Source organism: Rana temporaria, chromosome 2, assembly GCF_905171775.1.
Source record: "Rana temporaria chromosome 2, aRanTem1.1, whole genome shotgun sequence".
In the NCBI taxonomy this organism is placed as follows: domain Eukaryota; kingdom Metazoa; phylum Chordata; class Amphibia; order Anura; family Ranidae; genus Rana; species Rana temporaria.
In genome coordinates, this window is record NC_053490.1 from 227,106,423 (window position 1) to 227,132,028 (window position 25,606).

At 40.6% G+C, this 25,606-nt stretch overlaps 1 protein-coding gene across 1 annotated transcript in view; it reads right to left on the minus strand.

Annotated features, from left to right (window-relative positions):
* The window catches only part of CFAP47 (cilia and flagella associated protein 47), a 610,902-nt gene that overhangs the window by 364,815 nt on the left and 220,481 nt on the right, over window positions 1-25,606 (minus strand). The window contains exons 32-36 of the mRNA XM_040336504.1: window positions 20,524-20,661; window positions 13,049-13,235; window positions 5,770-5,867; window positions 5,563-5,679; window positions 2,506-2,640 (exon numbers count right to left, since the gene is read on the minus strand). Coding sequence (XP_040192438.1) covers window positions 2,506-2,640; window positions 5,563-5,679; window positions 5,770-5,867; window positions 13,049-13,235; window positions 20,524-20,661 — 675 coding nt within the window. The remainder of the gene's footprint in view (window positions 1-2,505; window positions 2,641-5,562; window positions 5,680-5,769; window positions 5,868-13,048; window positions 13,236-20,523; window positions 20,662-25,606) is intronic.

A 25,606-nucleotide genomic window follows, 5' to 3' on the forward strand; every position in this document is an offset into this window, starting at 1 on the left:
CACAGCACGGAAGGAGAAGAAGACGTACAGCACGGAAGAAGAAGGCACCGGACAGCGAGAGGAAGAACCGGGGTGCGCCGAGTCAACAGCGGAGAGCGGCGAACATAGAAGGAGACCCCCGGAGAGTTGAGAAGACCCCCCGGATAGCGGAGAAGACCCGTCGGGATAGCGGAAGAAGAAGCCCCCCCCGCCGAAGACGCCGGAGGAAACCCGCTGGGGGGGGGGCTTTTTTAAAAGCGACCCCCCCGGCGGTGGAAGAGAACCAGACGGCGGCCCCCACCCAGCCTGGTACGGCTCGGGGGGGGGGGCGCTCGCTCGTCCCCACTCCCTTCCTGGCCGGCCGGGTAGCGTGCTTTGGATACGGGTCTGGTATGGATTGTAGGGGGACCTCCTACGCCGTTTTTTTCGGCGTAGGGGGGCTCTCCTTACAACCCATAACAGACCTAAGGGCCCGGTATGCTTCTGAGGGGGAACCCATGCCGGATTTTTATTTAAAATCCGGCGGGGACTTCCCCCTCAGGATTCATAACAAACGCCGCACACGTGTAGAATTGGCGGGAATCCAAGTCGGATCTCCCGTCGCTTCTATGACGCGCTTGCTGGGATGTGCTGTCACTATTCCAGTGAGTGCGAGATGTCGACGAGATCTCGGCACCATGTCGCCGAGAATCAGCGCGATGCTGTCGTGCTAAAAACACAATATCACAAACACCTACTGTACTTTTGGGTAGAGCACCTTATCCCCATGTTGATGGGCAGAAGGGCCTCTTCCTTTGTTGTGGGAGTCTGTGGGTGGAGGGCTTATCGGAATCTGGATCCTGCCCCCATGTGATTGAGTAGGGGTAAACCTATTCATTCACCCCCCCCCCCCAAAAAAAAGTGTAGTGTAAAAAAACACATTAGACAGTTTTTGACAGGTCTTTTATTTAAAAAATAAAAGTCCCCCTGTGTAGATCCATTGTCAATCACGACACCCACCGCCACCGCTTACCCAAAAGGAAAAGGTCTGCTCACACCACAGGCTCCCGTCAGCTCCGCTTACCCCTTGTGATGTCAGCGACCCAGCATGACTCTGGCCCATGATGTCACAAGGACGGGGTCACCCGCCCCCTAACAATTTAAGAGCTGTCAGATGGCGGGAGTCAACCAAATGCTGTGCCAAGTGAGTGGAGGATGAGGCCAAGCTGTTAGCTGTGTGTCAATAGACCCAGACAGGGCGGCACAGGAGTATGCACACACAGGTGCCCCCCATGGAAAACTCTCCCTGGGGGCACTTACCAAAGTGGAGGAGCGTGGTGCGCCAGGGGGAACCTCAGAAGCGGATTGTGTCTGCGCTGTGCAAAACCATTAATTATTTTAATTTAAAATAAAAATTAAGCTTTAATATAGCTTTAAAAGAAACTGTATAATAATTTGTGGTAATATGTTAGTCCTTTTTCCAAGTTTATAAGTGCTTAAACTGCTTTACATCTATGTTACACTATGTAGATCCAATCTCTGTTTTACAAATTACCATTTACATGACAAAGGGTTCTCAGATTACTATGGGTTAACTAAAGAGAGCACAGCAAAGCAGCTTGATTGCAACTTTGGATTCAGATATCTGAAAAAGGATTGTCACGTAACAGCAGCAAGGCTGTGCTGCAACTCTTTGTAACTCTATCCAGATATTCTCTCTTACCTTATGACTAAACCCTGCTCTGATCCAATGGACTGTGAGGTATAGGTGTGGACAAATTGCAGCTGATGATTGATATAGCAGCTACACAGTCTCTCCCAACCTAACCTGTCAATCAACCTCACTATTAAGGTGAGCTTAGACCAACATCCATTGCCTAAGTAATAGCTTAACTTCCTATTTGTATTTGACTATACTTTTTTTCATTGCTTACTCTGACTTTTGGCCTATTCCTGTTTCTGAATCTGCCTGTTAGCTTTGTATCATGCTTTGGCTCTAGCTGCCATATGCACAGGTGTACCTACAGGCTGCAACCTAGTACACCTTTATGTAAAGGCCATCATCCCTTTTAGGGTGTTCTGGTGAGTATCTGTTGATATGTGTGATTAGACTCTGCTTCTTCGCCCTTTCAAGGGCTCACAACCTGTCCAAAATGAATGCAGCATAGGAGAGTCCACTATAAATGTTTGCCTGTGATAGGAATGAGTCACTGCTTCTATGATTCTATGCAGTTCTGTAAACAACGGGCTTCTCTCAGCACAGATAAAAAGTAATTAAACTAATGATACTAAAAAGGGAATGGAGCTGAGAATGGCTATCTGGAGGCTAGATAGCAGACTACATAACATTAAAATGCCATACTTATTCTGAAAAACAAAAAAAATATTTAGGCATTTTATTTTTTGTGCATGCAGAGGAAGCTTGGTTTGGCTGCTCAATTATATTCATAATACATTTTATTTTATTTTATCTGATATCTACAGAATAAAGAAAGAGTAAAGTAAAAACATGATAAGTTAACATAATATGTACGTGTTATTCATTACCTGGCGTGAAATAATTTGGTGAAGCGGCCCATCAAATGTGATCATCTTTTTAGGCACATAAAGTGGCAGTTTTTCATGCAGGTACACACACAGCATTAGCATCATTACTGGATTTGGGTCACATATGTCAGTAGCCTAAACAGAAATTCAAAGACAGCACAATACAAATAGAAAACAGTTTACTTCAGTGGTACACAGCCAGAATCGCAGGTGTCACATGTAGCTTTTAACTGCACTTGTTTTTGCTTGTGGCAGCCCAGCATACACATAGTCCCCAGCTGTCTGAGTACTTACTGCATTTCAGACTTCCCTATTAGAAAGGGCACATTCTAATTTAGACATTTTAATTCAAATATTTAAGATCATTGCTAAAGTTTTTTTAAGATTTTTTTAGAAAGGTTTAACATTAAGTGTGGCCCATATCAGCTAAAATGTAGATTTAAACAAATATGTGCACCATTTAGGAAGTTAAAATACTGTAATTATATGAGTAAAGATGAAGTGTAATAATAATCAGAAATATACAGTGCCCCCACAACCCTAGCATATCCGTCTATATATATATACAGTATATATATATATATATATATATATATATATATATATATATATATATATATATATATATATATATATATATATATATATATATATATATATAAGGAGCTGCAGGATTCTGGAAAAAAATAGAATCACAATTTTTTTTGCCTAGAATAAAGATCACAATTCTCTCACAATTCTCGGTGTAACATCATCTTTCACATTATACAAAACAATTGGGCTAACTTTACTGTGTAGTTTTTTTTTTATTCATTAACGTTTTTTTTTTTTCAAAATAATTGCGTTTGAAAGACTGCTGCGCAAATACAGGGGTCCGAAGTCATTTTCCAGCAAAAAATACTGATTTAACTTATAAACAACAATTGTCAGAAAAAAGGCTTAGTCTTTAATGAGTTAAACTGACCTCACGTACAGGCCGAAGTTCATCCCTAATAGAACTAAATGTTACAATGTTTCCTTTAATCTCTCAGAACTGAGCAATGTTGATAAACATTTGCAGATGTTTGTTGTTTGTTTTTTGACAGCTGTGAGTGAGCGGAACACTGCACTTGTAACATGAATCGTGGAAATGTCGGATTAAGATCGTATGGGGGGTTGAAAAGAGATTGTGTTTTTTTTAATGATTAATCGTGCAGCTCTAATATGATATACCTCTATTTTAGTGTCAAACTGTGGTTTCATGGATATACCTAGTTCAACAAGAGTCCCTTGAATGTTCAGCATCACTTGTTTGTATGCCTGCATAAAGCTAACTGTCTTCTATTCACTAGTGGCTAAAATATAAATGCTGTTGACATGGGGTGTGCAGGGGATTACTGCAGATGAAATTAGCAGCAGCTGTACTATGGATGAAGGCTGAATCACACTTTTGCATTGTGATGCATTTCAGTAACATGCATTAGCATGCTGTGAGTCCATTTATTTCAAATTTTACCCCAACACACTAAGGCAACATATCTCTGACATACATGGTAACACACCACCATGCATTGTGATGTGCAACCTTTCAAAATATTATGCAAGTCTTTTTTTTTTTGGGCAATTTTGGTGCATTGCCAGCCATTTCATTTTCATGTACAGCCATAGCCAAAAGTTTTGAGAATAGCACACATATACATTTTCACAAAGTCTGCTGCTTCAGTGTTTATGATGGCAATTTGCATATACTCCAGAATATTGTGAAGAGTGATTAGTTGAATTTCAAATAATTGCAAAGTCCCTCTTTGCCATGAACACAAACTTTATCCCATAAAAAAAAACTTTGTGAAGAAGGCTTCAGGGTGTCCATAAAAGTCCAGCAAGCACCAGTACCATCTCCTACATATTATTCAGCTGCAGGATCGGGACACCACCAGCTTGCTCAGGAATGGTAGCAGGCAGATATGAGTGCATCTGCACGCACAGTGAGGAGAAGACTTTTGGAGGATGGCCTGGTGCCAAGAAGGGCAGCAAATAAGCCACTTCTCTCCAGGAAAAATATCAGGGACAGACTCATATTCTGCAAAAGGTACAGGGATTGGACTGCTGAGGACTGCAGAAAGGTAATTTTCTCTGATGAATCCTCTTTCCGATTATTTGGGGCATCAGGAAAAAACCTTGTCCGGAGAAAAAAAAGTTAGTACTACCATTAGTCCTGTGTCATGCCAACAGTAAAGCATCCTGAAACCATTCATGTGTGGGGTTGCTTCTAAGCCATTAGAGTGGGCTCATTTTAAAAATGTTGCTTAAGAATGGTACAAAAACATCCTCCAAGAGCAACTTCTTCCAACCATCCAAGAACAGTTGGGTGAGGAACAATGCCTTTGCCAGCATGATGGAGCCCCTTGCCATAAAGCAACAATTATAACTAAGTGGCTTGGTGAAAAAAACATTGACATTTTGGCCAGGAAACTCCCCAGACCTTAATCCCATTGAGAACTTGTGGTCAATCCTCAAGAGGTGGGTGAACAAAAACCCCCCACATATTCTGACACACTCCAAGCATTGATTATACAAGAATGGGGGAGGTGGCGGCTGCCATCAGTCAGCATGTGGCCCAAAAGTTGATTTACAGCATGCCAGGACGAATTGCAGAGGTCTTGAAAAAGAAGGGTTAACACTGCAAATATTGAAATTTTTGCATAAACTTAATGTATTTGTCAATAAAAAGTTTTTGACACTTATGAAATGCTTGTAATTATACTTCAGTATATCATAGTAACATCTGACAAGATGATCTAAAACCACTGAAGCAACAGACTTTGTGAAAATTAATATTTGTGTCATTCTCAAAACTTTTTGCCAATGGCGGTACTATACTTAACACAACACACCTTAATGAACATGTTGACATGCATGCATTACCACAATGCACAAGGTTCCCTGAATTTTTTTTCACATAAGATTAGTGAAACTGAAATTAGATAAATTCTCCTGCGTTTAAAAAATATATAATATACAAAGAGATACGGTATATGTTAGACTAAATACATGGATATAGGGCAAATATTGTTCCACCTGTATGTCAATGTTTAAATTGATTGTTCGGAGAGCATTCATCAGGATCAGGCAGTTGTGCAGGCATTGTTCTGGAGACTCTGGACTGGTATACATGTCTACCAAATGGGAGGAGACCTGCAAAAAAATTATAATTTAATAAAGTATTTTCTATTAATTTCAATGTGAAGGGATTTCAGTACTTATAGGAAACAAACTGATACTTACAAGATATGGACAATAGGCTGCCACCTGTGCTGCAAGGACAAGACCATCTAAAAGGTCTTTATCAAAGTTCATGATCCATCTTGTGGGTGGTATGTCCCCTGTTAAAATAAAACCTAATTAGAAAACAGCACTCCCCTGAACATCTTCACTGCCTACTGTGGCATTGCATTAAAACAGACACCAAGACACTTATTTTTATATTCATAAAAAAAGAAATAAAAACTCAATGCTACTTTTACATGAAAGATGATGACAATACGGAACATTACTATTTCCCCATTATATTGAATACATAGTTCTGACAGAGCAGGAGAAGCCATGTGGCTTTTTTTAGGGTACAATATCCAATCTTCAGATGCCAGGAACAAAGGAAAGTATTATTTGTTTATTTTGTTTCATCTATCTCCAAAAACAATAGAGACAAATGCATAAATCCTTTATTTTTCGATTTGTCTTGCATTTTATTACCTGGTACAAAATTACTTGAAAAGCTTATCTCTCAAGCTTTCTGATAAGCTGGACACAGCTGTGCCCAATGTGTTCTCAAAGTTTTATTCAGGTGGTAATAAACAGTACATGAATCTGTTGAATTTATTTTATTATACATAAATAGATTTGAAAGCTAGAGGCATATTTAATAATCATTTATTTTTATCTATCCATCTAACTTAAATTTATAATATATAATATAATGTTGGTTATTTGACCTGATCATCTACTATATATATATATATATATATATATATATATATATATATATATATATATATATATATATATATATATATATATATATATATATAATCTCACAAAAGTGAGTACACCCCTACATTTTTTGTAAACATTTCATTATATCTTTTCATGTGACAACAATGAAGAAATGACACTTTGCTACAATGTAAAGTAGTGAATATACAGTTTGTATAACAGTGTAAATTTGCTGTCCCCTCAAAATAACTCAACACACAGCCATTAATGTCTAAACTGCTGGCAACAAACGTGAGTACACCCCTAAGTGAAAATGTCCAAAGTGGGCCCAAAGTGCCAATATTTTGTGTGGACACCATTATTGGGCAAGGAGTTCACCAGCGCTTCACAGGTTGCCAATGGAGTTCTCTTTCACTCCTCCATGATGACCTTTTATGGAGCTGGTGAATGTTAGAGACCTAACACTCTTCTACCCTCCGTCTGAGGATGCCCACAGATGCTAAATAGGGTTTGGGTCTGGAGACAGGCTTAGCCAGTCCATCACCTTTACCCTCAGCTTCTTTAGCAAGGTAGTGGTCATCTTGGAGGTGTGTTTGGGGTCATTATCATGTTGGAATATTGCCCTGCAGCCAGCCCAGTCTCTGAAGGGAGAGGATCATGCTCTGCTGCAGTATGTCACAGTACAAGTTGGCATTCATGGTTCCCTCAATGAACTGTAACTCCCAGTGCCTGTACTGACATACTGGAACCATGTCGTCTGATGAGACCAAGATGAACTTATTTGGTTCAGATGGTGTCAAGCGTGTGCAGCAACCAGGTGAAGAGCACAAAGACAAGTGTGTCTTGCCTACAGTCAAGCATGGTGGTTTGAGTGTCATGGCCTGTGACAGCTCATTTACACTGTTATACAAGCTGTACACTCACTACTTTACATTGTAGCAAAGTGACATTTCTTCAGTGCTGTCACATGAAAAGGTATAACAAAATATTTACAAAAATGTGAGGAGTGTACTCACTTTTGTGGCCAGCGGTTTAGAGATTAATTGCTGTGTGTTGAGTTATTTTGAAGGGGCAACACATTTGCACTGTTATACAAGCTGTACACTCACTACTTTACATTGTAGCAAAGTGTCATTTCTTCAGTGCTGTCAGGCCTCGTACACACGACCGTTTTCCTCAACAAAATCCATCAAGAAACTTGGCGGCAGAGCTTTTTTGCCGAGGAAAACGGTCGTGTGTATGTTTTTCGTCGAGAAAACTGTTGTGGATCTTGACGAGAAAAAAAGAGAAAAAGTTCTCTTTTTTCTCGTCGGGAGTCTCGATTTCCTCATCGTGTTTCTCGTCGGGCTGGTTTACGATGAGAAACACGTTCGTGTGTATGCTTAGAAACCTGCGCATGCTCAGAATAAAATATGAGACGGGAGCGCACCTTCGGTAAAAGTAGCGTTCGTAATGGAGATAGCACATTCGTCACACTGTTACAGACTGAAAAGCATGAATCGTCTTTCACCAAACTTTTACTTAACACACAGTAACATGAGATTAGTAAAAGCAGCCCCAAGGGTGGCGCCAGTGGAATCAAACTTCCCCTTTTTAGGGCCGTCGTACGTGTTTTACGTCACCACGTTTGAGAACGATGAGATTTTGTCTTGACAGTGTGTACGCAAAGAAAGCTTGACAAGATTCCTGACAAGCCTGACAAGGAACTCGTCGAGGAAAACGATGTTTCTTTTACGACGAGTTTCTCGACGTGTGTACGAGGCCTCACATGAAAAGGTATAACAAAATATTTACAAAAATGTGAGGGGTGTACTCACTTTTGTGAGATACTGCGTGTGTGTGTATGTATATATATATATATATATATATATATATATATATATATATATATATAAAAAATCGGACTTGGCTCATTGCTCCCCACATTGCTTTAATCCTGTGATTATATTTTATGCATGTATGTTGTTTTTTTTAAAATAAAAACTTCCTTTTTTGACCTATAAAATTGGAGGCAATTTTTCTTTACAAGCCCCCCCCCCCCCCCCGGATGTGAGTTTTTTGGGCTATCCAACTTGGTCATCAGCCTTCCAGTTTTGCGGTCACTTACAAGATCCTTCTGAGTTGCTTCCAGAGTTCCCTGGGCTTCTTTGATAGCTTGGTCGACTTGCCCATCTGGACACCCATGCTTTACTGACTCGTTGTCGCTGACACTCGGGTCCACCCGTTCCGGTAAGAGTATATATTCTTATCACTGATTGGGTGACATATTACTCTGGATGTTTCATACACCTGCTTGAATCATCAGTATCCACTTGAGAACAACCACTTATCTGTGGTGGACTTTGCCTGTTATTTCTAAGGATTGATTCACCTCATTGGACTTGTTCTGTTTTTCATATATTCACTCATAGCGTGATTTGAGATTGATTTTCATTAGATCAATCATTATTTATGTATGCTTTTGTACATTTCCATTGTACAGCACCCTTAGCGGTACATTTCACACACCCCTATGTATATATATATATATATATATATATATATATATATATATATATATATATATATATATATATATATAAAATATATTTTATGTTATTTTTCATTTTAGGTGCATGCTTAACAATGTGTAAGTGTAAAAAATCTGAGATATTAATTGCAGTTCTTGACTGTGCTGTCTGACACGCCTACATCAGCCTCTCACATTGTGACAAATTTTCAATGTTGTAGTCTGATCTTTGAGGAATAGAAGACTGGAAAAAAATGCTTTATTCTGCCCCCACCAGATTGATGATATTATCTTCGCCCAGACAAAGTCACTTAGTTGGAGTGCAAAGATGGCTTGTTTGTGAAATGTCACAGAAATGTATTCATGCAGACAAGTTATTGAAAGGTCCACTTTTAGGTTTGAAAAGTGTATCTCTGTTAATAACACAGAGCAGTCAATGCTTTACGTAATATAAGCAGTATGAATTTACAACAGATAGTAGCAAGAAGCCCTGAGATAAGTCCCACTATGCATGTCATGGAAAATGTATTTCATATTATTTCTCGAGCAATGCAACATACTGAAATATTACACATTAGAAATACGTAGTACATGTACTAGGGAACAAATGGCATGTGGTAGGGAGGCACAGAAAATCAATACTGTGAGTTAAGGAAAAAGTTCAATAGGCTGGAAATGTTTATATATTCCCTTCAGAGTTTTGATGAAGAGAATTTTTCAAGTGAAATTGTTAACTGACAGCCTTGGTAAGCAAATAATCATTTACATGAATAATTAAGAAGAAAAACGCATACCTGTTAATAACATAAACATAGAACAAACCCTGCAGTTAATGCAGTGGAATTTATCAGTAAAAGGGCTAAGTGTGATAAATTTAGGGCCAAGTCCATCAATAGCAACCTTTTTCTTTCTGCCTTTTAGTGTTCTCTTATATCCGTGAAATAAATGAAGCTTCCCTGATAGTGAATGAACCAATAGCTTGGCCTCAGAAGACCTTGTCTGGGAGTTGAGATGAAATACTTGGTATAAGTAGAAAACTAATTACAGGTGTCTGGCTAGAAAATCCAAGTTATATCAAGGCCTAGGGCACGGCTGTTCTCATAACTCTGAACATGAGTTTAATTTATTTCTTTGCGATAATTCTGACATGAATCAAGAATTACAATTCACAAAGATATACAATTCCCTACACAAAAAAGTTTAACCAAATGACAACTGCATAGCAATTAATGTTATAGGTCAGCTTCTGGACTATGTCTTATAATTAAATAAATATAGGTGGTCCAACGTACTATAATTACAAACATATACTAACAGACTGTATATATACATGTGTGTACCAATGTAAAATGACATCAAAATAATAGTGCCGGTGCTTTAATATGTAAATACAGACTTTACTGGCTTGTGGATCTTATCTCTCCCGTCTCCTAAACCGATTAATTAATAAGGTCACCCATCCAATTCAGAGATCAATACAAAGGGACAAAAGCCTGATATTCCATCAGAAAGTAACCAAGAATACCAGGCACATCTGGATACCCGCACTAATAGTTGGTTAGCATTTTACATTGGTACACAAGTAGGAATTATGTATGATTGCATATAAACTGACCATAAAACATAATCTTAAGTAAATTCCATTAAAAAAATAATGCAAGAATAAAGTTAAGACAATAGAAAACATTAGGACATTACGATAATTGCTCTCCTAGATAACTGAGTAAATGAACGATTGGTTACTTAGGGAAAACTTTGTAATAGCACTCACATAAACACTTCTATAAGTTCCTATACCTATAAAGAACGATTGAGAAATCTCAAATTCTGGGGTTGATTAAAAGGGATATAGGCTGTGGAAGTAAAATAGATTTTTTTTTCTTTTCCTTACATGTGAATGGGTATTCTTTGCAAAGTGAAATCACATTCACTGAGGTCTGGGGATAATTCCCTTACAAAGTGCAACTTCCCTTGCAAAATGAACAGTCGGTTTGCCTTTAGTAAATCAGCCCCTGTATGGAATGTTGCTGCACAGTTTATTGCAGCAATTAGAGTAAAGCAGACTTTCCAGTGACAGCAGAAATATCAAACGGGTGTTATTTGGAGAAAACACATTTTATTTGCTCTTTATTTGCAGTCTTCAACCAGTTGAGACATTTAAAACTGATTGAAGACCTAAACTATTTTTAGGCTATTTAGACCTATATTGTTCAGGGCTAATACCCTGCTTCCCCCTGGCTACATTAACAAACAGACCTTAAAGTGGTAGTAACCCTAAAAGAAGAAAAAAAAAGCTCCTGTTCCCTTATAGCAGATTAAACAGCACATTGCTTCTGTTGTCTAATCCGCATCTCTCTAAACTGTAAAAAAAAAAACTGTTTTATCCTACTGTACCTGCTCCTGTGTCCCCCTCTGTGTGCTTACCATGATAGTCATGGCTGCTTAACCCCGATAACCGTGGTCAGTTTATGTGCCTCTGTCCTCTGCAGCTCTCCTCTCTCCCCCTCCCTCCCTGCCTGTCAGCTCCTGTGTGAGTGAGCTGTCTCCGCCCCCCTCTTCCCGCAGTGAGTAGCAAAGTAAATTGTTAAAAAAAATCACTGCCAGCCCCTCTCTTTTATGCAACCATAACACACAGATCAGATCTCTTCAGAATGGTCACGTGACTCTCGGTCGCTCTCCTCCCCCATCTAAGGGCTACATCGGGAGGGGTTGAGCTGCCAGCACAATAATTAAAAGCTGATCATTGTAAGCACCCCTAACAGTGGTAAATGGTTTGTCTCAACACTCTTAACTGATATATTTGCAAGACAGCTTGTTCTGTTGAAAAACAGCAGACCAACTGGCAAGATCACCTGGTGAAAAAAAAATAGAAAGCCTAAAAAAGAAAACCCAGTCCTCACATCCAAGAACTGGTAAGATTCAGGATATAATACGTTTGGTTTTGGGTTTAATACAACTTTAATCTATGTCCCACCTATCAACTAGCAGCATGCTCCTGTGTGTGCTGCCAGTTCCAAGACTACACTGTCCCTGACATCTGCAGCTCTCATACTAAAGATCCCACACTTATGAAGAAGTCTACAAACTTCTTCAGGCTGCAGCTGGCACTGTGCTTCTTTCTCTGTACACATAATGTACACAAAGAAAAAAGTAAAATGTAGAAACAGTAGTACTTAGTACAAATAATGACAGTATGTGAAATTATAATTAATTGACAGTTCATAATAGGAAATTAACAAGAAATGTTATTACTGAGAAATTGTACCAACAAAAGCTACAACCCATTCAGTTTAAATTAGAAATTAAAGTCAAAACATGTGTATAAAGATATAAAAACATTATTAATACATTATTCGCCCCTGTTTTATAAGTAATCACAAACCCTCTAAGCTCTTAATGCAGCTGAGACCAGAGAGCTGAGGGAGGTGAAGCAGCAGTACACGGAACTTCCCACTGAATGGCTGTGAATGGGGGAGGAGGGTGTGTGAGCAGAAGTCTGATCAATGAAGGAGAGCACCGTGGGGTTGATTTACAAAAATTGGAGAGTGCACAATCTGGTGCAGATGTGCATGATAGCCAATCAGTTTCTAACGTCAGCTTGTTGAGCTTTGTCAAAAAAAAAAACTGGAAGCTGATTGGTTTCTATGGAGAGCTGCAATAGATTTTGCACTCTCCAGTTTTATTAAATCCACCCCATTGAGTTCCTATCACAGCTACAGTAGAGAACTAATTACGCTTTGTGTGCATGCCTAGTGTGGTCAGTTTTTAATAGGAAAGCAGAGTGACTGACAGGAACACCAGGGATTTCACACAAATGAAGCAATACAATTAAAAACAGGATACTTTTTTCATACAAGTACATGGTACAGCAGGCACATATCAATAATAAGAAATGTTGAGTTTACATACTCTTTATGATCCTCAGGTTATGAAGAGATTAAAGTCATGTAAAGTGGAAGCTTGCAAGTGGTAAGGCTGTGCCCTGTATTTATCATGAGCCATTCTATAAGTATTCTTATCCCAGCATAAAATAATTTTTTACTGTTTTTTATTTTTATTTACCTTTCTTACAGTTTTTCCATGCCACTTTTCTCATCTTTTCATAATGAACATTAAGCCAAGTAAGAAGAATTATTTCTGATGTAGAGTATATATTACTTGACAGAGGCTCAGAACTGATTTTTGGCATGCAGTCTATCACACTCTCATCATCTGTATTTGTCTGTTCAACACGTGAAAGGATCAACACCTATAGAAAAAAAAAAAGCAGTAAAAAAAAACCTCATTTAATGATCATGTGTATATTTTTAGATCTACAGCCTATCAATCAAGAAAACCTTACGTACATAAAACATATCCCCATAATTCAGCCCAGATGGTTGGGATATTTTACAGCATACAATTAAAATCTAGTTGCATCATAGAAATGTATCTCCATGAGTCTTTATAGGAACTTTAAAAAATAGAATAGAATATTTTAGTAGATAAAAATGTTTTTTATCTTTGAATCACATAAAATAACCAGCAAACACAAGCTGAAGAGATTGAATTTCTTTTCACCAAATGACATTAGTGGACCTTTCCAGATGATTTTTCTGCTTGAAGAATATTTTTGTATGTAAACTACCTTGCCCCCCGAATACCCCCACACTATTTTCAGTATGCAATCAAGTTTAAATCGTTAAAAAGGGTTAACATAGGTACCCTAATGGAACAGGAATTTTAAGTTTTGCACATTTTCTTTACCTAGCAGTGTTTACAATAGCACTTTAATTTGCACAGCACTGTGATATATATTTTATGTAATTTTTTATTTATTTTCATAGCTGCATTTATGATATATACTGTGGAATTATTCTAGTAGTTTACATAGGCACTTGGGATCATTTAGCACTTTGGGCCAGATTCACAAAAGAGATATGCCGTCGTATCTCTGTTTCTATCTATGCGACTGATTCATAGAATCAGTTACGCATAGATATCCATAAGATCCGACAGGTGTAATTGTTTTACACTGTCGGATCTTTGGATGCAGTACCGCGGCCGCCGCTGGAAGGAGTTTGCGTCGTAAACCAGTGTCGGGTATGCAAATTAGGAGTTACGGCGATCCACGACGGATTTTCGCGTTCGCTACGTCGCCGCTAGTCTAGTTTCCCGTCGCAAAGTTAGTCGTCGTTTTAGGTGCCCTATCGTATTGCTGTATAAAGTATGGCCGTCGTTCCCGCGTCGAAATTTAAAAATGAACGTCGTTTGCGTAAGCCATCCGGGAATACGGAATTATGCTACGCGCGTCGCCGTTCGAAAAAATGACGTCACTGCGCGCAAAGCACGACGGTAATTGCGAAACGGAGCATGCGCAGTAGGTTCGGCGCGGGAGCGCGCCTAATTTAAATGGCACCCGTCCATTTAAATTGGCCCGCCTTGCGCCGGACGTCTTTACGATACACCGCCGCAAGTTTCCAGGTAAGTGCTTTGTGGATCGGGCACTAAAACTGGAAACTTGCGGTGGTGTATCGTAAACGGGTTACGTTACACCGGCGCTCTTGTACGTGAATCTGGCCCTTTGTGTATATTTTGCACACTGCACCTTACACTAGGAGCCTCTTTTATGGAGCATTTGGCTCCATAGAACCAGCGCCAAAGTCTACTTTCTTTTTCTTCTTAACCTCCCTGGCGGTAAACCCGAGCGTGACTCAGGGTGGATTTTTTATGCTATTATCGGTATCCCCGAGTCACGCTCGGGGTGGATGTGCAGAGTGTGCAGCGGCGTGCAGCGGCTTACCTTCTCGCTGGATCCACAGACAAGTTACTCACCTTGTCCCTGCATCCTGCAATGCCTACCCGCTGTGTGAGTGAGCGGGTCCTCCTCGCTCGATTCACAGTCTCCCTGTGTGCCGCCGATCTCCGTTCCCTGCGACGTTACGACGCACAGGGGCGGAGAACGGCGCCAAATTCAAAAAGTAAACAAACACATTACATACAGTATACTGTAATCTTATAGATTACAGTACTGTATGTAAAAATTACACACCCCCCTTGTCCCTAGTGGTCTGCCCAGTGTCCTACATGTACATTTATATAATAAAAACTGTTCTTTCTGCCTGAAAACTGTAGAATGTCAAAAATGGTTTTAGAGCAGCTAGAAAACAGCGATAATAAATTATAATCACTTGCAGAATTGTGCGATAGCGATTTGTGGGGGAATTCATCATAAAAAAATAAAAGTAATGACAGCGACAATTCTGCAACTGAGCAAATTTCAGTGATTTTGAGTTGATTACATTATTGAATAATTTTTATTATAATTATATTATTATTTGTTATAATTATTTATAATTATTTATTATATTATAATTTAAAATTTTGTTTTTTAAAAAAAATCATACCCGGGATGCCTACTAGACTCTTGTTTGGTCAGATTTAAGTGAGTTATTCCTAAGAATTACAGGCCTACAGTATAAAACGCCAAATTTCCTTGCAAATAATTGTACCGCTTTTGGTACGTAATTCCAGACAGAATCATACCGCCAGTTAACACTTTCTTGCTCCACTTAGGTGGAAGCAATTAGTAGAGGCAGCTGTCCACTGATCGCCTTCAACCATTCCTAGTTCAATACCAAATACTTTTGCTGTCACTGGTGTTTTTAAATATACTTGCGCGGATTTATTTCAACACATATTCAATCAAGTTTATTTGATCAAGTAGTGAAAAAAGTTGTGATATCATACAAAGTGCAAAAGCCCATACGGATCACCTGGATTTCTATTTTCTGAAGAGAAGAAGCAAGGGCTCCTTTACACATGTGGTCAGGGCGGACAGTATAAACAGGTGGGTGAGCGGTGGTTTTACCTCCCCTTAAAGAGATTGTAAAGGTTTGTTTTTTATTTTCTAAATAGGTTTCTTTAACCACTTAAGCCCCGGACCAATATGCAGCCTAAAGACCCAAGGGGTTTTTACAGTTCGGGACTGCGTCGCTTTAACAGACAATTGCGCGGTCGTGCGACGTGGCTCCCAAACAAAATTGGCGTCCTTTTTTCCCCACAAATAGAGCTTTCTTTTGGTGGTATTTGATCACATCTGCGGTTTTTAGTTTTTGCGCTATAAACAAAAATAGAGCGACAATTTTGAAAAAAAAGCAATATTTTTTACTTTTTGCTGTAATAAATATCCCCCAAAAACATATATAAAAACATTTTTTTTCCTCAGTTTAGGCCGATACGTATTCTTCTACCTATTTTTAGTAAAAAAAATCGCAATAAGCGTTTATCGATTGGTTTGCGCAAAATTTATAGTGTTTACAAAATAGGGGATAGTTTTATTGCATTTTTATTTTTTATTTTTTTTTTACTACTAATGGCGGCGATCAGCAATTTTTTTCGTGACTGCGACATTATGGCGGACACTTCGGACAATTTTGACACATTTTTGGGACCATTGTCATTTTCACAGCAAAAAATGCATTTAAATTGCATTCTTTATTGTGAAAATGACAGTTGCAGTTTGGGAGTTAACCACAGGGGGCGCTGTAGGAGTTAGGGTGCACCTAGTATGTGTTTACAACTGTTTGGGGGTGTGGCTGTAGGAATGACGTCATCGATCGTGTCTTCCCTATAAAGGGAATGACGCGATCGATGCGCCGCCATAGTGAAGGACGGGGAAGCCGTGTTTACACACGGCTCTCCTCGTTCTTCAGCTCCGGGGAGCGATCGCGACGGAGCGGCTATAAACAAATAGCCGCGCCGTGGTCCCGGATCGCTCCCCGAGCGGACCCGACCTCCGCATGTAGCGGGGGGGGTCCCGATCGGACCCCCCACCCGCTAATAGGCGAGGACGTACCTATACGCCCATGTGCCTGTACGTGCCATATTGTGGACGTATATGTACATGGGCTGGTCCTTAAGTGGTTAAGATAGTGCATTGTTAGTTCACTTACCTTTTACTTCGATTTCCCTTCTAAATGTTTTTTTCTTTGTTTTCTTTGTCTGAATTTCTCACTTCCTGTTTCTCCTCAGTAAGGTGTTCAGTAAGCTGTTCTAAATGACTTTCCACCACTCATATGATGGTGGAAAGCTTACTGAGGAGAAACAGGAAGTGAGAAATTCAAGCAAAGAAAAAAAAACATTTAGAATGGAAATTGAAGGAAAAGGTAAGTGAACCAACAATGCACTAGCTTAAAGGAACCAATTTACAAAATAAAAGACAAACCTTTACAACCCCTTTAAGCTTCAAAGTCAGGTAGAGAGGGATGCACATATTCCATGGCCATGGTGCGGTTATATTTTAAAAATGTTCATTAATGTTATACTACAGAACAACCAGACCCATTTTGGTGAGGTGGGCTAAAAGGAACCAAAAAGCTACATACAATTTGAAATATGGGGTTCTATTATATTGAGCTGTATCAGTACTATAATTCAGCAAATTAATTGGACTATGTGGATATACAGGAACAATTTGCATGGCTCCATCTACTAAATAAAATGAGGAATAAACCTCTTTAATATATGATTGAAGGGAGACCCACGAACATTTCTGCATTCATTTTACAATAATGCCTTGTACAAACGTACGGGAAATCCCGGCAGTGTGTATGCTCCATCGCAGTTTTTCCCATAGGAAAACTGCCAAAAACCGCTGGGCGAAAGTCTGCCCGTTGCGGGAAAATAGAGAACTGGTTTCTTTTTTTGTCCGGCGGTTTTTGGGCAGTTTTCCCATCGAAAAACTGCGAGGAGCATTCACACGGCCGGGATTCCCAGCCAAAAGCTCTCCTCACAGTTTTCCCATCGGGAAAACTGATCGTGTGTGCGAGGCATAAGGACTAGCTTTCCATTACCCATCATAAGTAAATGGCAATAATTAATGGACAATCAATGGACAGTAGGTTATAGAATCTTTGTTGTGTTTTCTTTGTTGTCTTTTGCCCATTTAAAGCCACAGCCAATCAGAGGAAGCTTTGTATTAATTCATAGAATACAAAGCTTCCTGTGAACAGCTAAGCAGTGCTTAGTCTGACTCTGCTTTGTTCTGAGAGTGGGACAGGAAGTCCCTGTCCCACTACGGAAGACAATGCTAATGCTACAAACAGTTAATACATCACATCCAGCAAGCATACCTGTTAGAGTAGTAAATAGTTTGCGTGGGCCAGCTTAGCACAAAGCAACTATTTATCAAACTCTTTAACCACTTCAAGACTGCCCACAGTACATTTATGTCATTACTTTGACTTTAAATACCGGGGTTAGGGCAGCAGCTAGCTGCCCTAACCCCAGTATTTTTTTTTGTACTGCAGGTGATTCTGCATCTAATAAAAGCAGTCCCAGCGGCAGATTCATCACAGGATCACTTTTACAGAGGTGCCCCACGCACCGCTTCCCGGGTGTGTCAGGGCTTACCAAACCTGTTGGTTAGCCTGGAGCCGATCCGATGTGTTGGGTGCCCTGGCAAGATAGCCCCCACTTGCCTCTATGCCCTTGGAGGACTAAAGCGACATCCAAAGTTACTTCCGCCTTCCAGCCTTAAAGGTATGATTTTTTTCTCCTCTTTAACTTGTAAGCAAAATTTTCCAAAAAAGGCCTGGTCTTTAACCACTTAAGCCCCGGACCATATTGCTGCCTAAAGACCCAAGGGGTTTTTACAGTTCGGGACTGTGTCGCTTTAACAGACAATTGCGCGGTCGTGCGACGTGGCTCCCAAACAAAATTGGCATCCTTTTTTCCCCACAAATAGAGCTTTCTTTTGGTGGTATTTGATCACCTCTGCGGTTTTTATTTTTTGCGCTATAAACAAAAATAGAGCGACAATTTTGAAAAAAATGCAATATTTTTTACTTTTTGCTGTAATAAATATCCCCCAAAAACATATATAAAAACATTTTTTTTCCTCAGTTTAGGCCGATACGTATTCTTCTACCTATTTTTAGTAAAAAAAAATCGCAATAAGCGTTTATCGATTGGTTTGCGCAAAATTTATAGCGTTTACAAAATAGGGGATAGTTTTATTGCATTTTTATTAATTTTTTTTTTTTTTACTACTAATGGCGGCGATCAGCGATTTTTTTCGTGACTGCGACATTATGGCGGACACTTCGGACAATTTTGACACATTTTTGGGACCATTGTCATTTTCACAGCAAAAAATGCATTTAAATTGCATTCTTTATTGTGAAAATGACAGTTGCAGTTTGGGACTTAACCACAGGGGGCGCTGTAGGAGTTAGGGTGCACCTAGTATGTGTTTACAACTGTTGGGGGGTGTGGCTGTAGGAATGACGTCATCGATCGTGTCTTCCCTATAAAGGGAATGACGCGATCGATGCGCCGACACAGTGAAGCACGGGGAAGCCGTGTTTACACACGGCTCTCCCCGTTCTTCAGCTCCGGGGAGCGATCGCGACGGAGCGGCTATAAACAAATAGCCGCGCCGTGGTCCCGGATCGCTCCCCGAGCGGACCCGACCTCCGCATGTAGCGGGGGGGGTCCCGATCGGACCCCCCACCCGCTAATAGGCGAGGACGTACCTGTACGCCCATGTGCCTGTACGTGCCATATTGTGGACGTATATGTACATGCGGGGGTCGGGAACTGGTTAAGTGGTTAAAAACAACATTAAATATGGAGTTAGGCTTCAAGAGATATCTCCTTACTTTCTGTGTATCTGATGGGTGTCAGGGAGAACAGGAAGTAAGGGGAAATCCTCCCAACTGTAACACAAATAGCAATAAAAACAAATTTTCTAGTTGAGTGAGGACAGTTTAGAACTACTGCCAGAACTGTATTGCTATCTGTGTCTCTATAAAGGAGTTTTTCCTCTCACCTCCTGTCTGGAGGATGAGTATCAAATAGAACAGGAAATGAACAGAAATCTCCTTTAGCCCTGGTTCACACTGGGTACGATTTGGAACGATTTGAGATGCGATTTGACATGTCAAATCGCATCTCAAATCGGCGGCAATTATCGGCAATGGCACTGTCCTAATCAGTGCGACGCCGCATCTGCGATTTCAAAAAGTAGTTCCTGTACTACTTTTTGCGATTTCGGGCCGCGATTTACATTAAATTGCGGCCGAAATCGCGGCAAATCGCGGCAAAATCGCGGCCGCGAAATTTTGAATTCGCAGCATTCTGAACCTAGGCTCATGAGAACACAGGCAGCATTTCCTGGCAGAAAAAAAAGTCCTTAACTGAACAGAGACAGCATTTAAGACCTGAGAGACATTCTAATATATCCCTTAATAAGCATTCCAAAAGGTTTTGGCTGAAGTTAAGGTTTAATCCATCTTCAGCACTTAAGCTAGCTATACACATTGCAGTCTAATTAAACAGACTTATTTAGATCTACTGTCTATTTAGTATAAAAGCCTACCTGTCAAGATACAGACTGAGTAGAGGTAGGGCTTCTACTACATAGCTTTAGTAGATCTAAAAAAGATTTAATAGTGATTACAGATTCCGATTGTATGGCCATCTTAAGTGCTAAAATGCAGCAAATAAAAATTGTGTAGATTAGTTAGATTGTCACAAATAGAAATCTCTCCCACCTTATATATTTGGAGCAGTACATCTGTCCACGAACGTTTACTCACAGACTGAAATGCACTGTGGCTAATAGGAAACAGAACATTATTACTTGGATCTGCATTCTTTTTGCTTGAGGTATGCAGCTTTTGAATCTGATCCTATAAAGACAAAAATGTACATATACATATAATGTAAATGTTTAATTTAAGATTAAAAAACTGTAAAAAAAAATTGACTACATAACAGTATTCTACATTATGTCAGTTTCTGAAAACTTTAAGAAAATTACTTAGCTTTCTTCCCATGGGGCTAATGCAGCTTAGTGCCTGCTGAAGTGAGAAACATCACTGTGTTGGCTGTCATTGTGTGCATCTAATGCTTCAATAATCAAAATCAGTTATATAATGTTATTTTCTGAAGTGTTAACTGCCACAAGGTAAACATTAGCAAACAGCTGAGTAATACAGTACTAGAGAGTAAGAAAAACAAGAGTGAGAAAACCATAATCATGTTATTTTAAAAAAGAAGTGTGAAAGGTGACTAGGGTTACTGTACTTGAGAAACCATTTATGGTGACGTTGCCAAGTCCAAGATTCTGCTAGCACAATACTGTGAGGCTGCCTGTTACCTACTCCCAGAAGTGTTAAAGAAAAAGGTCAGAGATCTATATGTCAGTTTAATGCCCCGTACACACGATCGGGATTCCCAGCGGTAAAAAGTCCACCAGGATTCCGAGGGGGAAAACCGAGAACCTGCTCGGTCATTTTTCATGTGTACACACCAGAGGTTTTCCCTTTGGGGAAACCGCGGTGAAAGCTTTGGCCGGGAATCCCGGCCATGTGTATGCTCCACCACAGTGTTTCCCATAGGGAAACTGCCGGGGAAAAGCTTCCTTAGCTTTGAGTACCCCCAGTTAGCTAATCCATCTGTCCCCCCAATTCTGCCCCCCCCTTTTCTTTCCTTCTTCTGCTTTTTGGCTCGAGCCTCCAGGGGGATTTGGGTGTGGGTCTTACTCTCCATACAGCTTTGCTGTTTTCATGGGATTTCCCCATAGGAGTTGACCCTCCCCAAATTACCTGGTGTCCGGACTTGTGTATTGTTACATGTTTTGTGTCATGTATGTCCTTGTCATGTGTGTATAACTGTGGATCTGCTTGGCAATTCCATCCAGATCATTTAACGCGCTTTTGATCTCCCTGTATTAGTCCACTTACCATGTAAAATATTTATAATAAATTGTTTATACATTTTTGATACTTTACATAATAATTGTCGTTCTTTTAGCCCCCTCTTTTTTCAATCACCTTGCATTGGAATATTTTGTTTATGCAGATAGGGGATGAACAGCAATCAGTATATCACAGATTTACATGGTATATTACTAGCCTTGTTTGCCATTTTTTGTTTACAAACTGCCGGTAAAAAGACCAACAGGAATCCCGGCCTGCCTGTGTACGAGGCATTATAGTATGTATAGCCTGGCCTGAAGACACAACAGGAAATGAGAGGTCATTTCTACATGTTCTCATTTTTCCTGCCGTGATTCCCGATGGTTTTCCTGTCGGGAAAACTGCCATGGAGCATACACACGGACAGTTTTCCTGGCCAAAAGCTGCCATGGCAGTTTTCCCGAAGGGAAAACTGGTCGTGTGTACGAGGCATTATAGTATGTATAGCCTGGCCTGAAGACACAACAGGAAATGAGGACATTTCTACAAAATAGAGAGGTTTCCTCTCTTAGACAGCTCATACATTAATCATTTCACCTAAAAGAGAAGTTGAGTTTTGTATTTTTCTTGTAATTATACTTAACTAGCTGAATGCAGCATTGGTCCAATGCTGCATCTGTCCCCCGCCGCCTCTAAGACTGAGAACCAAGTGATCAAACACTGCGAACTGTCATCTCCGCTCTCTGTTCCAGCCCTCCTATGCTCATTGGAGCGCTGGGCTGTGGAGGGTGCAGGAGCGGCTGACTCAGGCTCTCTGCGGATCACTGAGAGGCTGACCAAGGTGCTGGTCCAGGCATGTGGGTGGATCCTGACCATATAGTTGCAATCTTTACCCAGCCTGGACCAGCTCTGTGGTGTTAGCTAACAGCGGACTTCAACCCTCGGTCTGCGGAAAATGGGTCACAGGAGTGCAGAAAGAACTGCATTCCTGTGATCCACAGGAGAAATTCTCCTCCTGTACTTCTCCCTTAATGTTTTAGTCAGGTGACAATTGTGAAGCCTCGTACACACAACCGGTTTTCCCATCTGGAAAACTGCCATGAGAGCTTTTGGCCGGGAAAACCGGCTGTGTGTATGCTCCATCACAGTTTCCCAGACAGGAAAACTGCCGGGGAAAAAAAGAGAACCAGCTCTCAGTTTTCCCCTTGGGTTTCCCGGCGGTAAAAAGTGTGTATGAGGCTTAAGATTTTGGATTTCCCATTACTTTCTGTCTTAGTGACAGTGGCCAAAGACAAATGGAGAGCAAAATCTACCTAATGGGAGAGCAATGAAAAAACTGACTGAGGTTCTAATCCTTGTTCTATCCAAAACTAAAAAATACATTTTTGGTTATAGATACACTTTAATGATTCCAGTGGTTTTGGTTATGTATACATTTTGATAAATACAGTGTTTGGTGTGCCAGTCATACCACCTGAAGCTTTTAGATTCGAAAGATGTACACCAATCAGCAATATATGCAAGACATATACAGCTTTTCTAAATCAAAAGAATATACCGTATTTATCGGTGTATACCGCGCACTATTTTGCCCTGAAAATCAGGGCAAAATCTTGGGTGCGCGGTATACGCCGATACCCGCTTTCCCGCCACGAGTTTGAATACTGCGCCGGCATATACCGAGCGCAGTACACTCGTGTATCTTCGGGCAGTCTCGGCGCCTCTCGCACTGACAACCTGAGTGTACAGGACGTCAGCGCGAGAGTTACCGAGCCTGCCCGACGATACACGAGTGTACTGCGCTCGGTATATGTCGGTGCAGTATTCAAACTCGGCGCGGGAAACAAGCGGGGAGGACGCGAGGACGCCGCAGAAGGACGCCGGACCCGACGAAGAGGACACCCGAAGCCGCAGACGCCGGACCCGACGAGGCCGCCGATGGACGCCGCGCAAGACACCAAAACTGTAAGTACAAAACATCTTTTTTCCACAGGAATTCGGGCAACTTTAGGGGTGCGCGCTATACGCGGGAGCGCACTATACCCCGATAAATACGGTATGTGCAAATGTACGGTGCAAATGTAGAGCACTTTTTACAATTTATCACTGTGTCGCTTTAACTGGTAATCCTACAGTCATGCAATGCTTTACCCAAATGAAATTTGCATCCTTTTTTTTCCACAAATAGAGCTTTCTTTTGGTGGTATTTGATCACCTCTGTGGTTTACATTTTTTGCTCTATAAACAAAAAATTTCGAAAACAAAACAATTTTTTTTACTTTTTGCTATAATAAATATCCCCATTTTTTTTTTTTCAAAAAAATTATTTCTTCATCAGTTTAGGCCAATATATATTTTTTTTACATATTTTTTGTCTACAAACTATGGCAAAGATTTATGGCATTTTTATTATTATTATTTTCCGGTCACAATCGGCACAATACAATGCCACCTCATGGCCTATCAAGTACTCCTCAAAGAGCAACCCACTCTTCAGAGAGCAAAGCAAGCGTAAATGAGACCTGACTGTGGATTTCTGACTCCTTGTAATATCATCCATGAACTTTTCAAACCTCTACTTTTCCCCATCATCCCCATGTCTCTGTGTGGAGGCAGGGCCGCTGATAGGGCAGTACAGCCAGCCCTGATGTACCGGGCCCGGCTCAGCTAGGGGGCCCGGGAAGCTTTATAGTTAAATTCTGACAGAATATATTAAAATGTTTTTCTAAACCACCCATGTTCCTGCTTGCTTTTTAGGGTGTACTTACATAATCCTGGGCCCCATTAGGGCAATAGAGGGGCCCAGGAAGTGAAAAAACTGAAGGGACTTTATTTCCATTTTCGGGGGGCGCAGGTAGATAAAGCCTGCCGCATAATGCGCTGCACATGTTCTAGTTCCGGCTGCCCTCTGCTTGTACCATCCCTGGCGGAGTGATTTATGTGTACAGGGCTCCCTCAGTAAGTGCTGTCTGTGGGTGGGAGTGAGAGAGTCATGTGACTGTCTGGCTGAGAGGATGCAGGAAACTTAATCGAGCAGCGGTGCACAGCTACAGGCAAGGAAGGGTACACAGTCACACCAGCTACCATGGAAAGAAGGTACAGCCCCCTGACTCCCCACTGTGTTCATGATTATCGTCATTAGGATGATCACAGCACTTTAGATCCTCTATTGCTCTTCCACAGTGTCACATGACTATTGGGTCTGAGTGTGTACAGACTGTCACACAATAGAGCCATAACAAAGTCAGCACTCAGTAGCCATGTGGCACTGTGGCAGAGCAATAGAGGATCTAAAGTTCTGTGATCATCATAATGATAATCATAAGCATGAGATGCTACTTTACACTTGCTACTTGTTTGGATGGAAGGGGGGGGGGGGGGAGTAAAAACATGTAGCTGAGCTGCATTTTTTTAACCACCCACCAACCACCCCTCCTTAAAGAAGCTTTCACCCAAACCTTACAATTAGATCTGCCTGACATTTTTTCATGTGGATCTGTATGATCTGTATGAAAGCTCTATATAGGATGGAATCCAGATGTACATAGATTTAAAAAAAAAAATGCTGCTATCTTTCTGTATTGTGGGTTTGTGATGCTTTTCTATGTGGATATAAAAGCTAATTTTTTTTTCTGATGCTGGGAGTGTGGTCAATCTTCCTTCCACATTGCCTGTTGTGAGTGGACACAAGTCCAAATTTCCATTTGGCCACCCATAGAGACATTACAAGTCCTTCCCTCTCGGCTGTGCATTGTGTGCAGATGCAAACTGAACAGACCTGGAAATCAGAACACATCTGTCCCATTTAGCTCCAATTCTGCAGAGAATCCACTCACTGATCCCTTGCTGAGTGGAGCAGCACTGTGTGAAAGGGCCCTCATGCTGGAAAGGTAGTGGTTGGCAAAGTACATAGGCTGCATCCGCAAAGCAACTA